Source organism: Hyperolius riggenbachi, chromosome 10, assembly GCF_040937935.1.
Source record: "Hyperolius riggenbachi isolate aHypRig1 chromosome 10, aHypRig1.pri, whole genome shotgun sequence".
Classification (NCBI taxonomy): Eukaryota; Metazoa; Chordata; class Amphibia; order Anura; family Hyperoliidae; genus Hyperolius; species Hyperolius riggenbachi.
The window spans coordinates 265009223-265033760 of record NC_090655.1 but is presented as its reverse complement, the minus strand read 5'-3'; the positions used below and the strand labels follow the sequence as shown (position 1 = coordinate 265033760).

The 24538-nt window shown below is 44.4% G+C and overlaps 2 protein-coding genes across 2 annotated transcripts in view; one reads left to right on the top strand and one right to left on the bottom strand.

Moving 5' to 3' along the window:
• LOC137535386 (zinc finger protein 585A-like) overlaps positions 1 to 24538 on the bottom strand; it is a 764031-nt gene that overhangs the window by 545456 nt on the left and 194037 nt on the right. The gene's annotated exons all lie outside the window — the stretch shown is intronic.
• The window catches only part of LOC137535849 (uncharacterized), a 349356-nt gene that overhangs the window by 258486 nt on the left and 66332 nt on the right, over positions 1 to 24538 (top strand). The window contains 1 exon segment of the mRNA XM_068257733.1: positions 7443 to 8385. Within this exon segment, the coding sequence (XP_068113834.1) occupies positions 7443 to 8385 (943 nt within the window).

Here is a 24538-nt window from a genome sequence, read left to right as displayed (position 1 = left end):
TTGAGCTTCTATGGAGAGGCTGTAGCACTCGGCAGCACTGGGCGGCCAAGATTTGTGCAGAGAGAAGTGCTGATAAGGAATGTGTGCAGTAAGGAGACACAACGTGTCTGCATTAAAACTGACTGGCTGACCAGGTGACACCGGGGCATATTCCCTCAGCAGCAGTAAACTTGCCATGTGCAAGCATTGCATGGCAGCTTTACCAATACTTAGGGCTGTTTCACACCGCAGGTGATTCTGCAGCGATTGTGTTGCTCTTTGATGAGTGCCAGTGAGCAGCAACGTGCCAGTGTATTATCTCCCTGTGGGAGCATTCACACATTCCAGCGATCATGATCATGTAGTGACTGCAGAAATGCTTCATGTAGCGCTATGGGAGTGATTGCATCAAAATTGCAGTTGTGATTGGATCACACATTTGGGTGTGAGACAGGCCTTGCACGACTGACGTAACACGCATTGCACAATTACTGCTATTATTGGATTTTAATTGATTTCAGCATGACCTCTCTGAAGACCTGTGTGCCTCCTCGGTCTCAGTCCCCCCCCCCCCCCCCTCTGCCTTACACGGTTCTCACCTGTCCGCTATGTGGTCCCGGTCCCTGCTTCTCCTGGCGGCTTCTCCTCTTTACCTTCCTCTCCCCTGTGTATTGTAATGCAGGAGAGAGACACTAGAGACACTGTGGCCACTAGAGACCCCTATTGCCTATCCCCTGCATTACATCACACAGGCACCCAGGGACAGGAAGTGAAGGAGACGCCGGGTAGAGTGAATGACCGGTCAATGCATTGGACAGGTGAAAGTACCTCCTCATTAGTCACCGAATTGAATGCCTCTCCTGCCCGGATTGATCGATCCTATCAAGTGATGTCCATGGGAAATTCATTGATCGGTCAATTGAACAAGCCATATGCTGCACCTATGTCTCACCGATTTGATTGGAGCAATCGTATTGGCTGTATATTGATAAGAGAAATTGATGAGTGTATGGCTTGATATAGTGTTACTGGCCTGTAATATGCTGATAATGGTCACTGTGCATTACTGTACACAGATTGGTCACAATAGGGGTGACTTAGTGTTACCAGCCTGTAATAAGCTGATAATGGTCACTGTACATTACTGTACACAGATTGGTCACAGTAGGGGTGACTTAGTGTTACCGGCCTGTAATAAGCTGATAATGGTCACTGTACATTACTGTACACAGATTGGTCACAATAAGGGGTCATTTATGTAATGGAATATATATATATATATATATATATATATATATATATATATATATATATATATATATATATATATATATATATATATATATATACTCACCTAAAGGATTATTAGGACCACCATGCTAATACGGTGTTGGACCCTCTTTCACCTTCAGAACTACCTTAATTCTACATGGCATTGATTCAACAAGGTGCTGAAAGCATTCTTTAGAAATGTTGGCCCATATTGATAGGATAGCATCTTGCAGTTGAAGGAGATTTGTGGGATGCACATCCAGGGCACGAAGCTCCCGTTCCATCACATCCCAAAGATTCTCTATTGGGTTGAGATCTGGTGACTGTGGGGGCCATTTTAGTACAGTGAACTCATTGTCATGTTCAAGAAACCAATTTGAAATGATTCGAGCTTTGTGACATGGTGCATTATCCTGCTGGAAGTAGCCTTTAGAGGATGGGTACATGATGGTCATGAAGGGATGGACATGGTCAGAAACAATGCTGAGGTAGCCCGTAGCATTTAAACAATGCCCAATTGGCACTAAGGGGCCTAAAGTGTGCCAAAAAAACATCCCCTACACCATTACACCACCACCAGCCTGCACAGTGGTAACGAGGCATGATGGATCCATGTTCTCATTATGTTTACGCCAAATTCTGACTCTATCAAGACTCATCAGACCAAGCAACATTTTTCCAGTCTTCAGCTGTCCAATTTTGGTGAGCTTGTGCAAATTGTAGCCTATTTTTCCTATTTGTAGTGGAGATGAGTGGTAGCCAGTGAGATCTTCTGCTGTTGTAGCCCATCCGCCTCAAGGTTGTGCGTGTTGTGGCTTCACAAAAGCTTTGCTGCATACCTTGGTTGTAACGAGTGGTTATTTCAGTCAATGTTGCTCTTCTGAGACAGCGCTCCTCTTCTTTGCACTGTGCCACCAGAGGCAGACCACCTCAAATCCAGGTGGGTCTAAAGCTTAGGTTCAACAACCACAGACTCAGCATCAGATGAAGTCCAAAGGTTTTAATCCAATACCTCATAAAAAACAATAAAAAATCGGACATAGCATAAAATCTTTAACAATAAAACCAATTGCCCTGCGCTGAATGCGCACTCACGTCATCCAAGTTAGTTAAGCGCCTATCGGGTTCAATATCCAGCGGTGTTTGTCCTGTTGCGGCTATCGGCGTCCCGTGCCCGCTATGACTCTTCCGCTGTTTAATTAGATCTTCCTCCACGCGAACTCCTTACTCTCTGTGACGTCAGACGCTCCTGGCTCCGCGGAGTATTGAACCCGATAGGCGCTTAACCAACTTGGATGACGTGAGTGCGCATTCAGCGCAGGGCAATTGGTTTTATTGTTAAAGATTTTATGCTATGTCCGATTTTTTTATTGTTTTTTATGAGGTATTGGATTAAAACCTTTGGACTTCATCTGATGCTGAGTCTGTGGTTGTTGAACCTAAGCTTTAGACCCACCTGGATTTGAGGTGGTCTGCCTCTGGTGGCACAGTGCAAAGAAGAGGAGCGCTGTCTCAGTAAAACTATTATAGACTTCCAAAGTGGACTTGACAGATAGCGAATACTCTGAAACTTTTTAGCTTCATTACAGGGTGTGAAAGTATATTCAGTGGGCGCAGTTTGCAATAATTTCATCAATGTTGCTCTTCTATCAGCTTGAATCAGTCGGCCCATTCTCCTCCGACCTCTAGCATCAACAAGGCATTTCCGCCCACAGGACTGCCGCATACTGGATGTTTTTCCCTTTTCACACCATTCTTTGTAAACCCCAGCAATGGTTGTGCATGGAAACCCCAGTAACTGAGCAGATTGTGAAATACTTAGACCGGCCCGTCTGGCACCAATAACCATGCCACGCTCAAAATTGCTTAAATAACGTTTCTTTCCAATTCTGATATTCAGTTTGGAGTTCAGGAGATTGTCTTGACCAGGACCACACCCCTAAATGCATTGAAGCAATGCCATGTGATTGGTTGATTAGATAACTGCATTCATGAGAAATTTAACAGGTGTTCCTAATAATCTTTTAGGTGAGTAGTGTGTGTATATATATATATATACAGGGAGTGCAGAATTATTAGGCAAATTAGTATTTTGACCACATCATCCTCTTTATGCATGTTGTCTTACTCCAAGCTGTATAGGCTCAAAAGCCTACTAACAATTAAGCATATTAGGTGATGTGCATCTCTGTAATGAGAAGGGGTGTGGTCTAATGACATCAACACCCTATATCAGGTGTGCATAATTATTAGGCAACTTCCTTTCCTTTGGCAAAATGGGTCAAAAGAAGGACTTGACAGGCTCAGAAAAGTCAAAAATAGTGAGATATCTTGCAGAGGGATGCAGCACTCTTAAAATTGCAAAGCTTCTGAAGTGTGATCATCGAACAATCAAGCGTTTCATTCAAAATAGTCAATAGGGTCGCAAGAAGCGTGTGGAAAAACCAAGGAGCAAAATAACTGCCCATGAAATGAGAAAAGTCAAGCGTGCAGCTGCCAAGATGCCACTTGCCACCAGTATGGCCATATTTCAGAGCAGCAACATCACTGGAGTGTCCAAAAGCACAAGGTGTGCAATACTCAGAGACATGGCCAAGCTAAGAAAGGCTGAAAGACAACCACCACTGAACAAGACACACAAGCTGAAACGTCAAGACTGGGCCAAGAAATATCTCAAGACTGATTTTTCTAAGGTTTTATGGGCTGATGAAATGAGAGTGAGTCTTGATGGGCCAGATGGATGGGCCCGTGGCTGGATTGGTAAAGGGCAGAGAGCTCCAGTCCGACTCAGACGCCAGCAAGGTGGAGGTGGAATAGTGGTTTGGGCTGGTATCATCAAAGATGAGCTTGTGGGGCCTTTTCGGGTTGAGGATGGAGTCAAGCTCAACTCCCAGTCCTACTGCCAGTTTCTGGAAGACACCTTCTTCAAGCAGTGGTACAGGAAGAAGTCTGCATCCTTCAAGAAAAACATGATTTTCATGCAGGACAATGCTCCACCACACGCGTCCAAGTACTCCACAGCGTGGCTGGCAAGAAAGGGTATAAAAGAAGAAAAACTAATGACATGGCCTCCTTGTTCACCTGATCTGAACCCCATTGAGAACCTGTGGTCCATCATAAAATGTGAGATTTACAAGGAGGGAAAACAGTACACCTCTCTGAACAGTGTCTGGGAGGCTGTGGTTGCTGCTGCACGCAATGTTGATGGTGAACAGATCAAAACACTGACAGAATCCATGGATGGCAGGCTTTTGAGTGTCCTTGCAAAGAAAGGTGGCTATATTGGTCACTGATTTGTTTTTGTTTTGTTTTTGAATGCCAGAAATGTATATTTGTGAATGTTGAGATGTTATATTGGTTTCACTGGTAAAAAATAAATTATTGAAATGGGTATATATTTGTTTTTTGTTAAGTTGCATAATAATTATGCACAGTAATAGTAATAGTCACCTGCACACACAGATATCCCCCTAAAATAGCTAAAACTAAAAACAAACTAAAAACTACTTTCAAAAATATTCAGCTTTGATAGTAATGAGTTTTTTTGGGTTCATTGAGAACATGGTTGTTGTTCAATAATAAAATTATTCCTCAAAAATACAACTTGCCTAATAATTCTGCACTCCCTGTGTATATATATATATATATATATATATATAGAGAGAGAGAGAGAGAGAGAGAGAGAGAGAGAGAGAGAGAGAGAGAGAGAGAGAGAGAGAGAGAGAGAGAGAGAAAGAGAGAGCAGGGCTGCTCATTGCAAAAAACTGCTGGGTGGATTGGGGTTTGATGCTGAAAGTAGTGAAGCCACAGAAGTGGACACTGTGCTCTTGCTTTGTGATTGGCCGGCGCTGCACTGTCACAATTTGTGAGAGCACAGTGTCAGTCTCTGTGGCCCCTCCTGTCAGTTTACAGGCGGCGAATTAGGGCTGCGAGTGTGTCCGCGACCCTTCCTTTCCTACAACTCCTGCTGATGTGTTGCAGCCATGACAGCCAGAAGTAACACCATACTCTCTTCCTCCTGCCCTGGCTGCTGCCTCTGGGCCCAGGGGCAATGACTTCTCTGTGCCCCCAGTGTTCTGCATGGCACCAGTCTCTGGGGGCCAGGATGCCACCCTGCAGTCTGTTCCAGCATCTGCTACCTGTGTTTCGGGTGATGACTGACCAAGGGCTCTACTAAGCTCCATCCACTGCTGCGTCTGCACAGGTTGGGGTGGACAACTGGAGCAGGGAGCTATCAGTGGGCAATGTGTCAGCATGTAGGTTAGGTGTTTGTAACACTATGACGGGGCTGTAGGTCAGGGATGTGTACACTAATAACTTTTGAGCAAGGGGATATGCCTAATTATGTCTTTTTTTTTTGGGGGGGGGGGGGGGGTTATGGAAGATCACTTGGAAACTTTCAAAGTAGCTCTCAGAAAAGTGTGGGCACCCCAATATATATATATATATATATGTGTGTGTATGTATGTGTGTGTGTGTATATATATATATAGATAGATAGATAGATAGATAGATAGATAGATAGATAGATAGATAGATAGATAGATAGATAGATAGATAGATAGATAGAGAGAGAGAAGGGGGTACAAAACTATTAGTGGTTTGGATCTCCATGACATAAATGGTTTATCCCGCTACCTCACAGCTCCTATCATTTAAGGTGTCCATACATCAGGAGATGTATGGGCAGATCAACCAGGAAACAGATCTCTCTGATCGAATCTGATCAGAGAGATATCTGTTAGCTGCCCACTATACACTGCAGGCCGATTCCCAATCAATTTCAGCATGAAATCTCTTGGGAACCGGCCTTGCATTGCTGCAACCACCACCTTGCAGCCCTGGCTTTCTCCCTCCTAATGTACAATGTGACCCCTTGCAATTACACATTACCTGTCTGTCTGCCGCCGGCTCCATCTTTACTGCCTCCCATACATGCACCTCAGTGGTGTAACGTGGGTGGAGTGCGCATATGCGAGTCAGTGCGGAGACGGAGCCTGCAGCGGACACTGACAGGTAAAGTGTAATGGCACGGACACCGGTGGGCATAATGTACATTAGGGGAGACAGTGCCGGGGGTTCTGTCACTGGTCCCGATGTCGCTGTGCACCAGATCGAGTTTGTTGGCTGAAATTGGTCGCACTGTCAATTGGGCAGGCTTTTGGCAGCACCAATTTTTATCCGATATGATTATAATAATAGAATTGGATGGCCGATAAGCCTCCAAGTCACCTTATTTTAGGAGCCATGGTCTTGCGAGCTTTTCTAACAATTTGATTTAGAGTCTCTCTCAGACAACTTCAACTTTCGGCCACAACTGTGCTTTGCTGAGGATGTTTTTCCTTCTCTTTCAAAGGCAGTCATTACTTTTGAGACAGTGCCTCTTGAAATGCCAAGCATTCAGGCAGTTTCTGTTATAGTAGCGCTTGCCATATGAGCACCAACAATTTGGCCTCTTTGAAAGTCTGAGAGATCTGCCATTTTTATAAATTATAACAAACTTTTGTTTAAACATCTGTAAAAAAAACAATTATTTTAATTAAACATATCAAATAACAAAAATAATAATAAAAAAAAATTAACATATGTCAAGTTTTGATTGCTTAAAACATGTTCAAAGATTATGATGCCAAAATGTTAGGTGTTTCCATTATTTTGTCCAACCCCTGTGTGTGTATATATATATATATATATATATATATACAGTATATATATATATAGATATATATATATATATCTGTTTTCACATGTGTAAAATTTGCTTCCATTGTCTTATCATGCTCCACAATTTACTGGTTTTCCATCTGCAATGCTTTATGTGTAGGGAGGGTCAATGAGATGCAAGTAACACAGATTGTATGCTAATTTAATGCAAGGCTATGCAGCTGCTTCATCTGGTCCATTTTCAAACTGAATCAACTAGGAATTATCAGCAGCTCACTGACCCTGCCTAATGATAATTGCTCCTCACCTCAAAATTCTTTAACAGGAAGTGATGATGTTTTTCTATTTGCAGCGCAGAGTCCCGGCATCAGGAACCTCTCAGAGACTCGTCTCTCTGTATCCACAGACTGTACAACGGATGATGATGTCACTGGACAAGAGTCTACTGCAGATATCCTGGTGACCCCAAATATTCCCCCCAACTCCCATTACTTGTCTAGCCCTGAGAGACCTCACACCCGGCACAGCTCTCCCCCTGCTGGAGGGTCATATTCCTGTTCCAAGTGTGGGAAATATTTTGTGTGGAAATCAAAACTTATCAGACATGAACGATCTCACACTGGTGAGAAGCCCTATTCATGTGCTGAGTGTAAGAAATGTTTTGCACATAAATCGCATCTTGTGAGACACGAGAGATTTCATATTGGTGAAAAGCCCTTTTCTTGTACTGAGTGTGGGAAATGTTTTGCACTTAAATCTCATCTTGTCATACATGAAAGATCTCACACTGGTGAGAAGCCATATCCATGTGCTGAGTGTGGGAAATGTTTCAGAGAAAAAAAAAGCCTTGCTATACATGAGAGATATCACACTGGTGAGAAGCCCTATTCATGTAGTGAGTGTGGGAAATGTTTTGTACAGAAATCAGAGCTTGTCACACATGAGAGATTTCATACTGGTGAGAACCTATATTCATGTACTGAGTGTGAGAAAAGTTTTTCATATAAATCACAGCTTGTCAGTCATGAGAGATCTCACACTGGTGTGAAGCCATATTCATGTACTGAGTGTGGGAAATGTTTTGCACAGAAATCACAGCTTGTCAGACATGAGAGATTTCATACTGGTGAGGACCCATATTTATGTACTGAGTGTGGGAAAAGTTTTGCACAGAAATCACAGCTTGTCAGTCATGAGAGATTTCATACTGGTGAGAACCCATATTTATGTACTGAGTGTGGGAAATGTTTTGCATATAAATCACAGCTTGTCAGTCATGAAAGATATCATACTGGTAAGAAGCCCTATTCATGTGCTGAGTGTGGGAAATGTTTTACACATAAATCATGTCTTGTCAGACATGAGAGAGTTCACACTGGTGAGAAGCTCTATTCGTGTGCTGAGTGTGGTAAATGTTTTGCACAGAAATCCCATCTTCTCAGACATGAGAGATCTCACACTGGTGGTAAGTAAGGGTCAGTGAAACATAGCTTCACCTTCAGTGAACCTGAACTGGCCACAGCATACAGCTCTCCATCTCCCCAGCATAGCCAGAAGTAGGGAGGATGGAGTGAGGAGTGCATCAGCCAATAACAGGCTTGTTCAGTTAAGCTTATCCCTCTCTCATTCACTTATGATGATAATTTTTTTAAGCTTTTACCATTGCAAGGGGTAATAAGCCTGGTTCTTTATTCATACAAAGGAAGCACGATCTGCAGTCACATGTCGCCAGGGCTCTCCTGAAGAGAGTATAAAGCCAATGCATTTTTATCAGGCTGAATAAACACTTCTGATATCAAGTGCTGAAAAGTTAATTATTTGTTTTTCTTGGGAGCTGAATGACCCAGAAAGAAAGTCACATTGATATGGCTGCTGTACACAATTCAATCACAATTTATCCTGTTAAAATAAAAATAAGAATGTGAGACTCCAGGAAAGTTTTGTGTTACTGCACATACAATTTATTATCCATGTATTTTCACTTCAAGTTAGCCTTCAAATCTGATGCCATTCATCTAAAACCTGTGCATCTAAATAATGTATGAGAAAGAAGCATTTCCCAGGGTCTGAATCAGAAGGCCAAGCCTATTGCAATGCATTATGGTCTGAATCAGAAGGCTCTGCCTGTTGCAATGCATTATGATCTGAATCAGAAGGCTCATCCTGTTGCAATGCATTATGGTCTGAATCAGAAGGCTCAGCCTGTTGCAATGCATTATGGGTGAATCAGAAGGCTCAGCCTGTTGCAATGCATTATGGTCTGAATCAGAGGGCTCAGCCTGCTGCAATGCATTATGGTCTGAATCAGAAGGCTCTGCCTGTTGCAATGCATTATGGTCTGAATCAGAAGGCTCATCCTGTTGCAATGCATTATGGGAGAATCAGAAGGCTCAGCCTGTTGCAATGCATTATGGGTGAATCAGAAGGCTCAGCCTGTTGCAGTGCATTATGGGTGAATCAGAAGGCTCAGCCTGTTGCAATGCATTATGGGTGAATCAGAAGGCTCAGCCTGTTGCAATGCATTATGGTCTCGATCAGAAGGCTCAGCCTAATGCAATGCATTATAGTCTGAATCAGAAGGCTCGGCCTACTGCAATGCATTATGGTCCGAATCAGAAGGATCTGCCTACTGCAATGCATTATGGTCTGAATCAGAAGGCTCGGCCTGTTGCAATGCATTATGGTCTGAATCAGAAGGCTCAGCCTATTGCAATGCATTATGGTCTGAATCAGAAGGATCTGCCTGTTGCAATGCATTATGGTCTGAATCAGAAGGATGTGCCTGTTGCAATGCATTATGGTCTGAATCAGAAGGATTTGTCTAACACTGACGTTTCCATTTGTGCGGTCAGAATCGCCGCGGTAAAAATTTGCATGCGGTTGTATGCGAATTTTCATGCGAATTCGAATGGATGCCGATGTATGCGAATTTAACCATGGCAGTGCCTGTGTGCTTTTCCATTGATTCCATGCGAATTCGCATGAAGATTCGCATACCAAAACCGCATGCGAATTCCCTATTTAAATACATTGTATGAAAATTGCATAGCGGTATGTGGTATGCGAATTCTGATGGCTCTGCCGTGCAGATTTTTTCTGCACAGAAAAAACGCTCAGAAATCCTGACAAGTGGAAACAGTCCCATCCACTTGTATTGTCTATGCGAATCTGCATGCAGGAAACGCATGCAGATTCGCTCTAGTGGAAACGGGCCCTAAAGCTGGACAAACATCATGGGAGAACGTTAGTGGACCATTTGCACATTTTTACTCCCACAATTTGCATACCGCACATTCTCAGTGAGCCCCCTTGACTTTAATGGCAGGTGAACTTCTAAAACATCTCTGCAGCCATAAAATAGGTGTAAAAAGTGTCCAGAAACCAAGACAGTGGCATAGCAGAGGGGAATCAATGGCAAAATAGTCGCCAAAAAGTATGTATTATATGCACGTGTCAATGGTCGACAACTTTAGGGGTGAATAGCAAAGCCCCCATTACTTGCTAGAATCACCAAATTAGTAGGGCATGTTAACCTTTAAATGACCGCCTCACGCTGACAGGTGTGAGCACGGCGGCAGCCCCAGGTCTGCCTAACTCCAATTGGCGTCAAGTCCTGGGGCGGGGATTTGCAGGAGATCAAGGCGCACCAATGTGCACGCATCTCCGCTTGAATGACGGAGCTCTGCCACTAGGAGACTGTTAGACGGCGGAACTGCCATCTATTTACACCGTACAGCGCTGCGATCTACGGCAGCGCTGTACTGGGGACAACCGTCTGACATGGCTGTCCCCTCTGGAGGCAGGGAAGCAATCTGACAGCCGATCGCACTGATTGGCTGGTGGGGGGAAAAAGTGCGGGGTTTAAAAAAAAATAGTAAAAATGATTGATTAAAAAAAAGAAATATTAAAGAAAAAAAAATCATCCTGGGAGCGATCAAAGCCCACCAACAGAAATCTCTGTTGGTGGGCAGAAAATGGGGGAATCACTTGTGTGCTAGGAGCGCCTAAAAGGTGCTCCAAGCACTGCACCTTGACTACCCAGACACTGCTTTATTTGATCTGAGGAAGCGGACTGTGTTCCACGAAACGAGTTATCATTGTTGTGTCTGATTATTAAAATGTCTTTCCTATATTGGCGTTGCCCCTTTTTCTTAGAGGTAAGCCATCTTATATTTATTACATCCATGGTTATTTTTTGGGGCGCCTTCTCCCTCCCAGTGATACTGTTTACAGCCTCCTAGCTATTAGAGGTTGTTGTCAATTGTTTGTTTTGTGTACCCAAACAATCGTTTTTTTTGGAGTGCTACCGATACGTGTGAAGACAAAGAGCGCGAGTGGGGATGGGATTTCCTCACTTGTTTTTATACTGTGGTTGCTGGTCTTGCAACCCACCTTTGTGTGTACCTCATCACTTTGTATTTATCCAGAACTTAATATTAATATACCACACCACAAGGAGCTCCTGGTCTCTCTCTGTGTTTATTCCTGTATCCGTAGGAAGTCTTTGGACTCCTCTGGACTACACACCTCCTCTCAGCTTTGTTAACTCAGGAATCTACTCTGCCAAGGCAGAGCGGCTAATTTGTAAACACAGGATGTTAACAATATGTCTGCTTCCATGAAAGCGGGAAGTAGACACACTGCAGATTTATAGCAGGATTTGTATCAGCTGTATTAAAGAAATGTTTTCCTTGAAATGTTATTATGCTGTTGTGTATCTTTTTTTAGCAGAGAGGAAGTTCTGAGTTCAGGTTAGCATTAACGTTTTATTTCAAGGGAGCCTTTATAGCTCCCATATCGAAATGTCTCTTTTTTTAGTAAATTCATTTTATTGCTTTAGAATATAAACAATAGACAAACATATTTGCTGACTCGCAGGTGAGCTAAAACAAAACATACACATGCCCACTATGCTAACAATGAAAATGCTATCTGTACCCATTTCCCTTCCTTCCCCCACCCCCCTTCCACACAGAACAATCAGCATTATATGCTTATAAGGTATTGGTGGTTACAATGTATTGAGCTTTACACCAGATTTCAGTAATACAAAATTTTAGATTACAAAATATATTGGCAGAGATATATTACACGTATCCTTATTTGAAGTTAAAATACTACGTTGTAGTCTTGTTACTGGTCCATGGTTTCCATATTTTATCAAATTTTTTAGGACAACCCCTAGATATGTAGGACACTTTGTATAGATGAACAGATTCATTAACCAGTTTCTTCCAGAATAATATAGAAGGTGGATCCTCCTTTTCCAGTTAAGGATTATTGCTTTACGATAATAGTATAATAATAAACTCACTAACGCTTGCTGTGTGCGTGTATGTGCTATTCCAGTCACCACACCCAAGAGCCATATCAGAGGGTCGACAGGGACATTTATTTTGGTAATTTTTGTAATATACTTGCATATGATTTTCCAGAGGGGAACTATTTTAGGACATAACCATAATATATGACCTAGATCGGCATCCAATGCACCACATCTCCAACATGGCACTGGGTTATTTGGGTCGAATTTAGTGAGTTTGGCTGGTGTTAAATAAGCTCTATGGAGTATTTTAAACTGTATTATCCTGTCACGAGTTGCTATGAGGAAGTTGAAAGGTTTAATCCAAGCATTCTCCCACTCTTCATCATCCAAATTTGGTAATAGCGTAAGCCAGGGTTGTTTGTAGATGGAGACATGGGGCTTGATTCACAAAGCGGTGATAACTGAGTTATCACGCCTAAAAGACTTTAGGCGTGATAAGCTGTGCACTGCTGAGTTAGCACCGCTTTTGCTCTTTATCGCGCGCAAAGTCCCGCGCGCAAAGTTTTGCGTGCAGCGCCCATAGGGTTTAATGGGCACATCGTGCGAACTGCACCGTGCGCCGGGCGATTGCGCGCGAGTTTCATTTTATCACGCCTAAACTGAGTTTAGGCGTGATAAAAGGCTTTTCACAGGCGTGCAAACACTTTGCACCACTTTGTGAATCAGGCCCATGGGGTTCAGTTATTAATATATTTTGGTATAGTTCAGAAAATGTTTTTTTAAGTTGTTCTTTATATAGAATCTCTTCCATGTCAGACATACTTATTCGTACTGGAGTGTTGCCAAATCGCTTGGTGTCTGAGTTGGAGATAACTGAAAAATTGCGAGTTGGGTAATTAAGGGAGTAATCAAATTGTGTGAAGGTTCCTGCAGTAATTATATGCTCAACGTGTGATATCCAGAGTTGCTCAAATCTAAATTCGGGTGAAACCCAGATAGTTGCTATCCGGATTTCACCCTGTTAATTACAATCACCTGTGCGGGCAGGGCATGGGGGGGTGTCAATCTTGCCTATCTGACGTCTTGTTCGGTTACAATCACCTGTGTGGGCTGGGCGGTCAATCTTCCCTATCTGACGTCTTGTTCGGTCCGTCCCTCGGCACCTCCCACCATGCGTTCCACGCGGCGGTCACGTGAGTACAAACACTTCCTCCTTCTGGGTTGAAGGAGGAAGTGTTTGTACTCACGTGACGTGCGTGGACCGCATCGAAGGAGGCGCCGAGGGACAGACCAAAGAAGACGTCAGGTAAGATTGACCCCCCCGCCCAGCCCGCACAGGTGATTGTAATTAACAGGGTGAAATCCGGATAGCAACTATGCGGGTTTCACCCGAATTCGGATTTGAGCATCCCTAGTGATATCCCCTTTGAGATCCACACTATAGGATCAGGAATCCTGTAGAATTGGTGCAAGGTCAGGTTATTCCATAATGGAACCTTACGAGAGATCTTACGAAGTGTCTCTTCGACTCCTCCATCGTTCCTACCTTACCACTCAAAAATTACACAACTTTGACAGCTCTGTGTCTAACCGCTGCTTTAAGGTTTGCAATACCCGGGACTCTCTGGTCCATATATGGTGGTTGTGCTACAAAATATCTAACTTTTGGAACAAAATCATCTAACTTATCTCAGGAACCCTCCAAAAACCTATAGCTAAGGATCCCTGGTCGATTTTACTAGGTCATAAGCCAGCATCACTTCGACACCCAGAGCACAGGCTGACACAGCACATCCTGAATGCGGTCTAGACACATATTGCTTCTAATTTGTGGTCTAGAGTCTTATCAGTCACAAATGTCATTAAACGTGTAAATTGGTATGGTATCGGGAAAAAAAAAATCAATGCTAAATTGGCAGCCAGATCTGAAACTTTCCTAAAAACCTCATCACATTGGTTAGATAGTAGGGTTGATCCTACTTGTATCTTTTGGCCTAAACAATGGCTTTTATACTACAATAATAACAATCTGAACAATTGTATAGTGCTTTTCTCCTGTCAGACTCAAAGCACTCAAGAGCTGCAGCCACTAAGGGCACTCAAGAGGCCACCCTGCAGCATCAGGTAGTCTTGCCTTGACCTCCTTACTGAATAGGTACTGACCCCGGTCAGGATTCAAACCCTGGTCGCCCATGTCAAAGGCAGTGCCCTTAACCATAACCAGTACACTATCCAGCCATACCAATCTATAAGGATTAGATCTACTGTCCTATTCCACCTTGTGACATATGAAATATTTAATATGTTAGTTTTCTGTGTGCTATGCAGAGAATTTACATTTCTTAGAGAGACTGCAGAGTATTGTGATACCAGCGCTTGTATTGTATGCTCGGTTATGTGAGAATACATTGTATGCTGTGCTCACTTTTTTGGATCTGAATCCCGGGGCTGATCTAGAGTAAGTGACTGCCAGCCTGAGTGACAGCAATTTTTTTTACATGATAATACTATAACTATGATAGCAGCAACAAATAAGGTATTAGAAGTCAGATGTATCCCCAGGTCATATTATACTCCAGCACAAATAATGCAGCTGCACCCCACATGTAAATTAGGAGATGATTGGATGCAGGTGTTTGGGCTGGAGGTGAGATACAGGAATTCTGGGGTGGAGAGGGGGACAGGTTATTGTTATATGTGTTACAATCACTGCTATAGACACCCCAATGCCTCAGTGCTGCACCCCAAATGTAAATTAGGAGATGATTGGATACAGGTGTTTGGGCTGGAGGTGAGATGCAGGAATTCTGGGGTGGAGTATATTGTTCCCGCAGTGTGACGTGTTTTGTGCCTCTGCATGTAATGTAAGATGTACTATTACCTGCATCAATCTCATTTACTTTATTAAATATCTTTTTTGCAATTACATTTTTGCAGCTAGAAAATGAAGCAGGATATGACTGGTCCATTTCCAAACTGTAAATTTGCATCAACTTGAAATTATTTGTGTCTCATTGCCCCTCTGTGTTTGTCATGTATGGTGTATACAGGCATAAGCTGGAGCACAGGCCTCCCCCATGGAGGTACCCCTCACCTGCTGGTATAAGGATCTTTCAATCATAAACAGTTCTACTCCAGTACAAGCTGCATAATGTCACATAGGAAGTCACTGTGTACATCCCCACCAGGGAATGCTTCATTCAGGAAAACACTGTCTAATACTTCTGTGCAAAACCAGGGATCCTTAGTTACATTTACTGCAGTAACCAAGTAAGCTAACCAACCATTCATCAATGTGACCCCTTATCTGGTGTCTCCTCTACCTGGTGATATGCCTCTGTACATGTGCCATGCTCAGACCGGACAACTAATGTCAGTTAGGGCATGGCAGGAGGCTGGCATGTAGCTGCAAGCTCTGGGCATAGTACATAGCCATGCTGCCAGCTATCCATATATGTCAATACATGGCACCTTGCGAGTACGTTTCAGAGCAACCCGACAGATCTGTGGCTTGATAGTGTAATGGTTAAGGGCTCTGCCTCTGACATAGGAGACCCGGGTTCAAATTTCAGCTCTTCCTATTCAGTAAGCCAGCACCTATTCAGTAAGGCGTTCTTTGGGCAAGACTCCCTAACACTGCTACTGCCCACTAAGAGCGCTTTAGTGACTGCATCGCAAGTGCTTTGAGTCCCACAGGAGAAAAGCTCTATACAGATATAGGAATTATATCGCTTCCTAATATCTTAAGCATTATAGAGGATTTTGGTAAAGTAAGTAATTTTAAAATTAATACATCCCAATCGGAGATTCTTAATCTCTTGTTTCCTCCACTTCAGAGCTCACAGCACCATCAGTCTTTCTCCCAGGGCTGGATTTACCATAAGGCACTGTAGGCTAGTGCATACAGGCGCCTGATGATGGAAATGCGGCTCACGCTACTCCTTGAGTGCCTCCCTCCCTCTTTTTCCTATGCAAGTCCCAAGCAGAGCATATATGAAAGGTGACTTGCCCAGCTCTTGGAATTCCACTGATGAGACCTCCCTTCAGTCTGTGGCAATAATAGCTACCACTTAAAGGATACCCGAAGTGACATGTGACATGATGAGATGGACATGTGAATATACAGTGCCTAGCACACAAATAACTATGCTGTGTTCCTTTTTTTTTCTTTCTCAACCCGAAAAAGTTAAATATCAGGTATGTAAGTGGCTGACTCAGTCCTGACTCAGACAGGAAGTGACTACAGTGTAACCCTCACTGATAAGAAATTCCAACTATAAAACACTTTTCTAGCAGAAAATGGCTTCTGGGAGCAAGAAAGAGATAGAAAGGGGAATCAAGACTGAGTCAGCCACTTACATACCTGATATTTAACTCTTTCAGAGAAAGAAAAAATGGAACACAGCATAGTTATTTAATAAAAATATATATCTAATAAACAGCAACGCGTTTCAGAGAGCTCAACTCTCTTTCATCAGGCTAAAAATTGTTTAGCCTGATGAAAGGCAGTTGAGCTCTCGGAAACGCGTCGCTGTTTATTAGAATTAATACTTTTAACTACACTACACGGCAGCCGCCTTTCTACCACACACCTGCTTGTCAGCTCACAAACCTCCGTCCAGCTGCCTGCTGCTTGCTTGTGTGAGACACGCAGAGCAGAGTGGAGTTTCTCCCAGCCATTACCCCTCACACAAACCGAGCCAGCTCCTGGCTCCAAGAGCTACTGCAGCCTGTGGCTTACAAGTGTAAAGCATACAGAGCAGCGTGGAGTCATCTAGGCACAAACCTGATCCCTCCTGCACATCCAAGACACCTCTGTGCAGACACTCCTATGCATAAATGTGGCTGCCTATAGCGGTAGGTAGCATTTGCGAGGAGTGGAAATACATCTGATCCAGGACTGAAGTTCAGTAGACGGAGGAGTATATGTGCCAGTACATCTTGTGGAGGAAGATCGCTGGAAAGACCTGGTCCCCGGCTCTTAATGGGACAAAAGCTCTTCAGCCGACCAACCCATACGAGCTAATCGACAAGAATCTCAGGTGAGATTATTCCATGGATGGCTAACCAGTTTTCTCAAATTGTCTATTGAGTGCACTCACCCCCTCCCCTTCCTTTTCCCCCCTTGTCCTTTACAGATATCTTCACCACCTAGAGTAGCTTTTAAAGGAGCAGCACCAACTAACATACTTTGCCTATACTTCACATCGGTATTGCCAAGATCGCTCCCTCTGTCAAGTACAGAGGTCAAACAACCCTTCCTTCCTCAACGTTATAGGCTCCTGTGATGTAAATCCGGCCTGCTTTCTCCTTTAGTTGGAGAGAAGAGAGAATTATATAACTTCACCTTAAGATTACTAAATATCTCAAATCTTATTTTTAAGGAAAACCTTTTAGGTCTCCTGAAGGCATTTGCATCAGACCTAGCAAGGTGGAATGTGATGTTCCATTCTTGGTCTGGTTGCATAAATATAGTTAAAACGAATGTAATGCCTGCCTGCCTATACAGATTCTGGAGTCTTTCTGGAAAAGCAGTTCATAGGATGTGGTTGGGATATGTGAGGAGGGGGCAGAGGCCTCAGCTGGCCACCAGTCTGCTGTACAAACCTAAAGAGGCAGAAGGCTTGGTGCTACCAGACCCGCACTGCTATTTTGCTTCCCACTTATCTCGTATATGGGATTAGTATCTGGGTCTTCGCCGATGGGCTCAGATTGAAAATGCATTGTGTGATCGTCGGCTTCGGGCCTAACTCTGGATCCCACGTTTGCATAGAACTGCAGTTGGGCCTAAACTTGACACTCTTCAAGGGCCTCAATGGAAGTCTGGTATAAGTTGTCAATGCAGCACATGATTTTTGCTCTGCTGGGCCTTAAAGCAGGAGGATCAGCCATACTATGCCAGGGGAAAAAAAACACCTTTATAAGTAGATAAATACTTGATCTACTTACATAACACATGTATTGTACTGTCCACGTTTTGATTTCAGCGAATGTTATATAGTAAAGGATGAGAATTCTGTTCCTGGTGGGAACCATGCCTTTTGCCCACAGTTTGAGGCTAAATCCTGATGTCATTTGTGCCCTTAGCTGTTTTCTTTTCTCCTCCAATCGCTGAGTCAACTTATACTTGCTTGTAAACACAAGTGAGCAGAGGATAATGTTTCAGCTAGGCAGCTGTCTGCCCAGCCAAATGGTGAGGAAGGTGGGAGGGTCATTGGCAATGGCACAGAAAAGAGTCTGGGGGACTGAGAGAATATAATAACAGCAGAGAGATCCCTGAATAGATTGGAGAGCTTGTACTGCAGATAGAGATTTCTGGCAGCATTTTAAACACACTGCAGTGTTTAAATGGAATTTGGTTTTGTGGCTGACAATCCCGCTTTAACTACAATCTGGGATAACCCCCTTGTTTCCCCAAGGCCTTGAAAGGGGTTTGAGAAAAACATTAGGGGAGAACGTTACATCCTTGGACTCTATGACTCTAGGCATTTTCTAACTTAAACTGCTAAATGCCATCTTGTGGTTGTTAATATTATTGCAGAGTGCAGTCACTGGTGTGGAATATGTAAAGGTTATAGTATCAATAATTTTTGTATATATCCGATTACATCGCATTGTTGATAATGATGCCTTCATGATGTTGTTTTTATATATGTATTTTGATGTGAACGGCACTGTGGAGCAGGTATCCCAGCAAGCTCTATGTGCGCACACCAGCCTTTAAAACACACCGCTCTCCTAGCTCCGTAGCCCCTGAAGAGTTGCCATAGCGCCAAAACATGTAGGGCAGAGCTACGGAGCGGCGCAACGTCTGACGTCACCGGACATGGTGATTGGTCGACGCGCTTACACTGTTTGATCCAGCGGCGGTCTCCGTGGGTTTGCGAGCAGGGGTTACTCTTTGTTAGCTGATCCATTTAGCGCATATAGCTGCTTGGTATCCCCCGGTCCTGCTCAGCCTCCTGCCACCATTTATATTTTAGGCTTTGCCTGTTTTTAAAAACATTTTTTAATAAACGTGGGAATAATCCCTTAAAGCACTTTTACGCTATGTGAAGCTTTTTTCTTTACCTGGAGGTAACAGCGACATCTTATCTGAGAAGCAAGCCGGAAGTGGATGGCGGAAAGGTCCGGAGGTTGCCAGAGAGGCTGAGGGGTGGCCTATACCCCTAAGGTGAAGTCGGGCCCACTTAGGCCACACAGTCTGGTCTCTCTCTACGTTGGGGGAGGTATAGCCCCCATTCAGCACCATTCAGGTGAGAGGCTTCGGTCAGACATACCACCAGGGGGCACCGCATGCAGGTATACCTGTCACATTGCCCCCCCCCCCCCATCTAACCACTTACCTGATACCACATACTGGAAGCTGCAAACAAGAAATTTTAAAAACTCACATCCTGCTGCACATGGCAGGCAGGGCCCCCAAAATCTCCATGCAACACCTAGAGGGAGAGACACGCCCCCCCCCCCCCCCCCGATGAAGCTGAAAGTTCGGTGAAACATGTAGATGCTTTGTGCTCTGACATGAGAAGCCATCCCTCCATGCGGCCCGCCAGCTCATTTACACGCTGGTCTCTCTTCCCGTGGCCACCCAACTCGGATGACTGCTCGGTAACTTCTCCAGTACCCCTGAGTGCGCTTTGAACATTTGCCAGTATAGCGCCATTGCCAAACTGTGGGTTATGAACAGCGCAATGTGCTCGTTGGGGCATCTCAGATGACTGCTGTTTGAACACTGGTTCCCCGCTGGCATCATGCAACTTGCCCTTACTGGTTACGGACCATCTTTCAACAATCAGCTGCACTTCTCTGACTGGACATGGACTTGCCTGCAGGCAGATCTACTGGAGTGGTGAGATAACAGAAGCAGCTCCTTGCTGTACAGATGCTGCAAGACTGTGCTGTGCATATCCTCTGTGGAGCTTCCCATGTGAACTGCCCTGCTTTGCTGCAGTCTGCTTAGTTTTGAGTTTATTGGGATGACCTGCAGCCAATCAACCTCTCCTCATTTGTGCTGCTTGTATTACACAGAGCTCTGTTATTATGGTGTGATGATGCAGCGTGCTGAAAATTCATGCTGTGTGACATTTCTCTGCTAGTCAGTGTCAGAAGTTTCTCTGCCATCCATGTTGTCACAAGGCAATCTAGCAATACCTAGCAATCACACAAGAACAAACACAAGGAAACACAAGGCAAACTAGCAATCACATGTATATGTTTATATCACAACATTGAATTTCAGGAAGTGGGAAAAATAGTTCTGCTTCATGGACATTATTTACATGGAGGCAGCACGGTGGCGTAGTGGTTAGCTCTCTCGCCTTGCAGCGCTGGGTCCCTGGTTCGAATCCCAGCCAGGGCACTATCTGCAAAGAGTTTGTATGTTCTCTCCGTGTCTGCGTGGGTTTCCTCCGGGCACTCCGGTTTCCTCCCACATTCCAAAAACATACGGATAAGTTAATTGGCTGCCCCTAAAAATTGGCCCTAGACTACAGTACTTACACTACATAATATAGACATATGGCAATGGTAGGGATTAGATTGTGAGCTCCTTTGAGGGACAGTTAGTGACAAGATATATATATATATATATACACTGTACAGTGCTGCGTAATATGTTGGCGCTATATAAATACTAAATAATAATAATAGTAATGGAGTTTGTATTTTGTCTGCATGGGTTTCATCCAGGGAATCCTATTGGTATTGGGCCTAGTCATATATGCAGTAGTATAGAGCTTAGTTATGAACGCAATATTATCGGTTCTAGTCATGTATGCAGTCCAGTCATATGTGCAGTAGTGTGGAGACCAGTGACGTATGCAGAAGTGCAATTTCCAGTGATATATGCAGCAGTATAGAGGCTGGTCATGTATGCAGTAGTATTATGACCAGTATATAGTATTGTGATGTCATGCTGTCATCTGCCTCCTGTGTGTCCATCTCCATGCTGTTCCTGCCTCCAGTGTGTCCCCTTCCATGCTTTCCCTTGCCTCCTGTGCAACCCTCCATGCTGTCCCCTGCATCCTGTACGGTGTGGCTTAATGTCACACAGGGGGCATGGCTTAAGTGTCCCTCTTTCTCATCTTCAAAAGTTGGGAGGTATGAAGTTGTGCTAAGAACGTTAGATGGTTGAGTGCAGTTAGTCTACTCGCCACAAGATAGTGTTCACACAGACAGGAAGTAATTAAGTCATAGACAGGTAATGATGTAACAGACAAGGACAGGTAGTTCTTGGAGTCAAAAAGACGATGGCTGGGGGAGGGGGGTGTCACAGCTAGTGGGTGGAGCCAGGTAACAAGGGGCATGGCTGGTAGGACAGGCAGAGGAGATGGAGGCTTCAGCTGGAGAGGGGTTGGGTGGCCTCTGCTGCTTTGGTCCTGGTATTGGCACTGCCCCGGCTGGGAGGTTTGTTGCTATGGCTCTTGGAGGGTTTGGGGTTAGTAGGTGATGGACAGGTGGGCTCAGGTATGGTCAGGATTTGGAGCTGCAGTCCCATTTGCCTAGTTCATCAGGTGCGAGAGCCATAAGTAATGATAATTTATAGCTAATTAGCTGCAGGCCTCTGCTCCTATCTTCCTCTGTCTCCAGCTGTTCTCTTATGTTAATTAGTTTCAGAAATTGTTCTGCCTTTCATGTTGTCACAAAGCAAATTAGCAATAACTTAATACTCAATTTCTGGAAGTGTAAAAACAATACTTCTGCCTAATGGAGATTATTTACATGGAGTTAGCATGTTGTCTCCATGGGGTTCTTCTGGGGAATCCAGTTTCCTCCCAGTTCCTCATCCCATAAATAGAGGTGTAGCGAACGGTTCCAGGCGAACATTGGGGGTTCGCGTTCGCCTGCGCCAGGCGAACTTTTGCGGAAGTTCGATTCGCCCCATAATGCACTATGAGGGTCAACTTTGACCCTCTGCATCACAGTCAGCAGGCACATTGTAGCCATTCAGGCTACACTAAGCCCTGGAGCCCCACCTCCCTTATATAAGGCAGGCTTCGGCGGCCATTAGCCTCACTCGTGTGCCTGCTAGAGAGAGGAAAGGGACAGCTGCTGCAGACTTTTTCTCCTAGGGACAGATTAGTTAGGTTCTAGGCTGCTTTGCTTGCTCCTGACTGATTGTTATTGCTTTTATAGCACCCAGCAACAGCTCTTATCAGAGCTCATCCTGTACTTTTTTTTTTTTTTTTGGTGTCAAACTGACACTTTTGTTGCATGCACAGCCTTGCTAATTGATAGTGTGTGTGCCACTGCCAGCAGCCCAGTACATTCAGTGACTACCTGTGTGTGTGACAGGGAGCTGCACATTGTACTACCCAGTACTGCATATACCCCAGTACCTGTTGTGTATACTTAACCCACCTCATCACTGCATATACCTAGCTTTGTGTTGAGTGAACCCAGCTCACTGCATCTAAATACCTGTTGTGTTGAGTGAGAACCCACCTGGCCACCTCACTGCATCTAACTACCGGTTGTGTTGAGTGAGAACCCATCTCACTGCATCTTAAGTACCTTCACTGTTCAGTGAACCCAGCTCACTGCATCTAACTACCCAGTACCTGTTGTGTATACTTAACCCACCTCATCACTGCATATACCTAGCGTTGTGTTGAGTGAACCCAGCTCACTGCATCTAAATTCCTGTTGTGTTGAGTGAGAACCCACCTGGCCACCTCACTGCATCTAACTACCGGTTGTGTTGAGTGAGAACCCACCTCACTGCATCTTAAAGGGGAACTGAAGAGAGAGGTATATGGAGGCTGCCATGTTTATTTCCTTTTAAGCAATACCAGTTGCCTGGCAGCCCTGCTGATCCTCTGCCTCTAATACTATTAGCCATAGCCCCTGAACAAGCATGCAGCAGATCAGGAGTTTCAGACTTTAAAGTCAGATCTGACAAGACTAGCTGCATGCTTGTTTCTGGTGTTATTCAGATACTACTGCAGAGAAATAGACCACCAGGGCTGCCAGGCAACTGGTATTGATTAAAAGGAAATAAATATGGCAGCCTCCGTATACCTCTTACTTCAGTTCCCCTTTAAGTACCAACCCAGCTCACTGCATCTAACTACCCAGTACCTGTTGTGTATACTTAACCCACCTCATCACTGCATATACCTAGCGTTGTGTTGAGTGAACCCAGCTCACTGCATCTAAATACCTGTTGTGTTGGGTGAGAACCCACCTGGCCATCTCACTGCATCTAACTACCGGTTGTGTTGAGTGAGAACCCACCTCACTGCATCTTAAGTACCAACCCAGCTCACTGCATCTAACTACCCAGTACCTGTTGTGTATACTTAACCCACCTCATCACTGCATATACCTAGCGTTGTGTTGAGTGAACCCAGCTCGCTGCATCTAAATACCTGTTGTGTTGGGTGAGAACCCACCTGGCCACCTCACTGCATCTAACTACCGGTTGTGTTGAGTGAGAACCCACCTCACTGCATCTTAAGTACCTTCACTGTTCAGTGAACCCAGCTCACTGCATCTAACTACCCAGTACCTGTTGTGTATACTTAACCCACCTCATCACTGCATATACCTAGCGTTGTGTTGAGTGAACCCAGCTCACTGCATCTAAATACCTGTTGTGTTGAGTGAGAACCCACCTGGCCACCTCACTGAATCTAACTACCGGTTGTGTTGAGTGAGAACCCACCTCCTCACTGCATCTTAAGTACCTTCACTGTTCAGTGAACCCAGCTCACTGCATCTAACTACCCAGTACCTCTTGTGTATACTTAACCCACCTCATCACTGCATATACCTAGCGTTGTGTTGAGTGAACCCAGCTCACTGCATCTAAATACCTGTTGTGTTGGGTGAGAACCCACCTGGCCACCTCACTGCATCTAACTACCGGTTGTGTTGAGTGAGAACCCACCTCACTGCATCTTAAGTACCTTCACTGTTCAGTGAACCCAGCTCACTGCATCTAACTACCCAGTACCTGTTGTGTATACTTAACCCACCTCATCACTGCATATACCTAGCGTTGTGTTGAGTGAACCCAGCTCACTGCATCTAAATACCTGTTGTGTTGAGTGAGAACCCACCTCACTGCATCTTAAGTACCTTTACTGTTCAGTGGACCCAGCTCACTGCATCTAACTACCCAGTGTTGTGTATACTTAACCCACCTCATCACTGCGTATACCTAGCGTTGTGTTGAGTGAACCCAGCTCACTGCATCTAAATACCTGTTGTGTTGAGTGAGAACCCACCTGGCCACCTCACTGCATCTAACTACCGGTTGTGTTGAGTGAGAACCCACCTCACTGCATATAGCTAGCATCCCCCCGAGATGGACAAAATGGACAAACCAGGTAGAGGAAGAGGTAGAGGCAG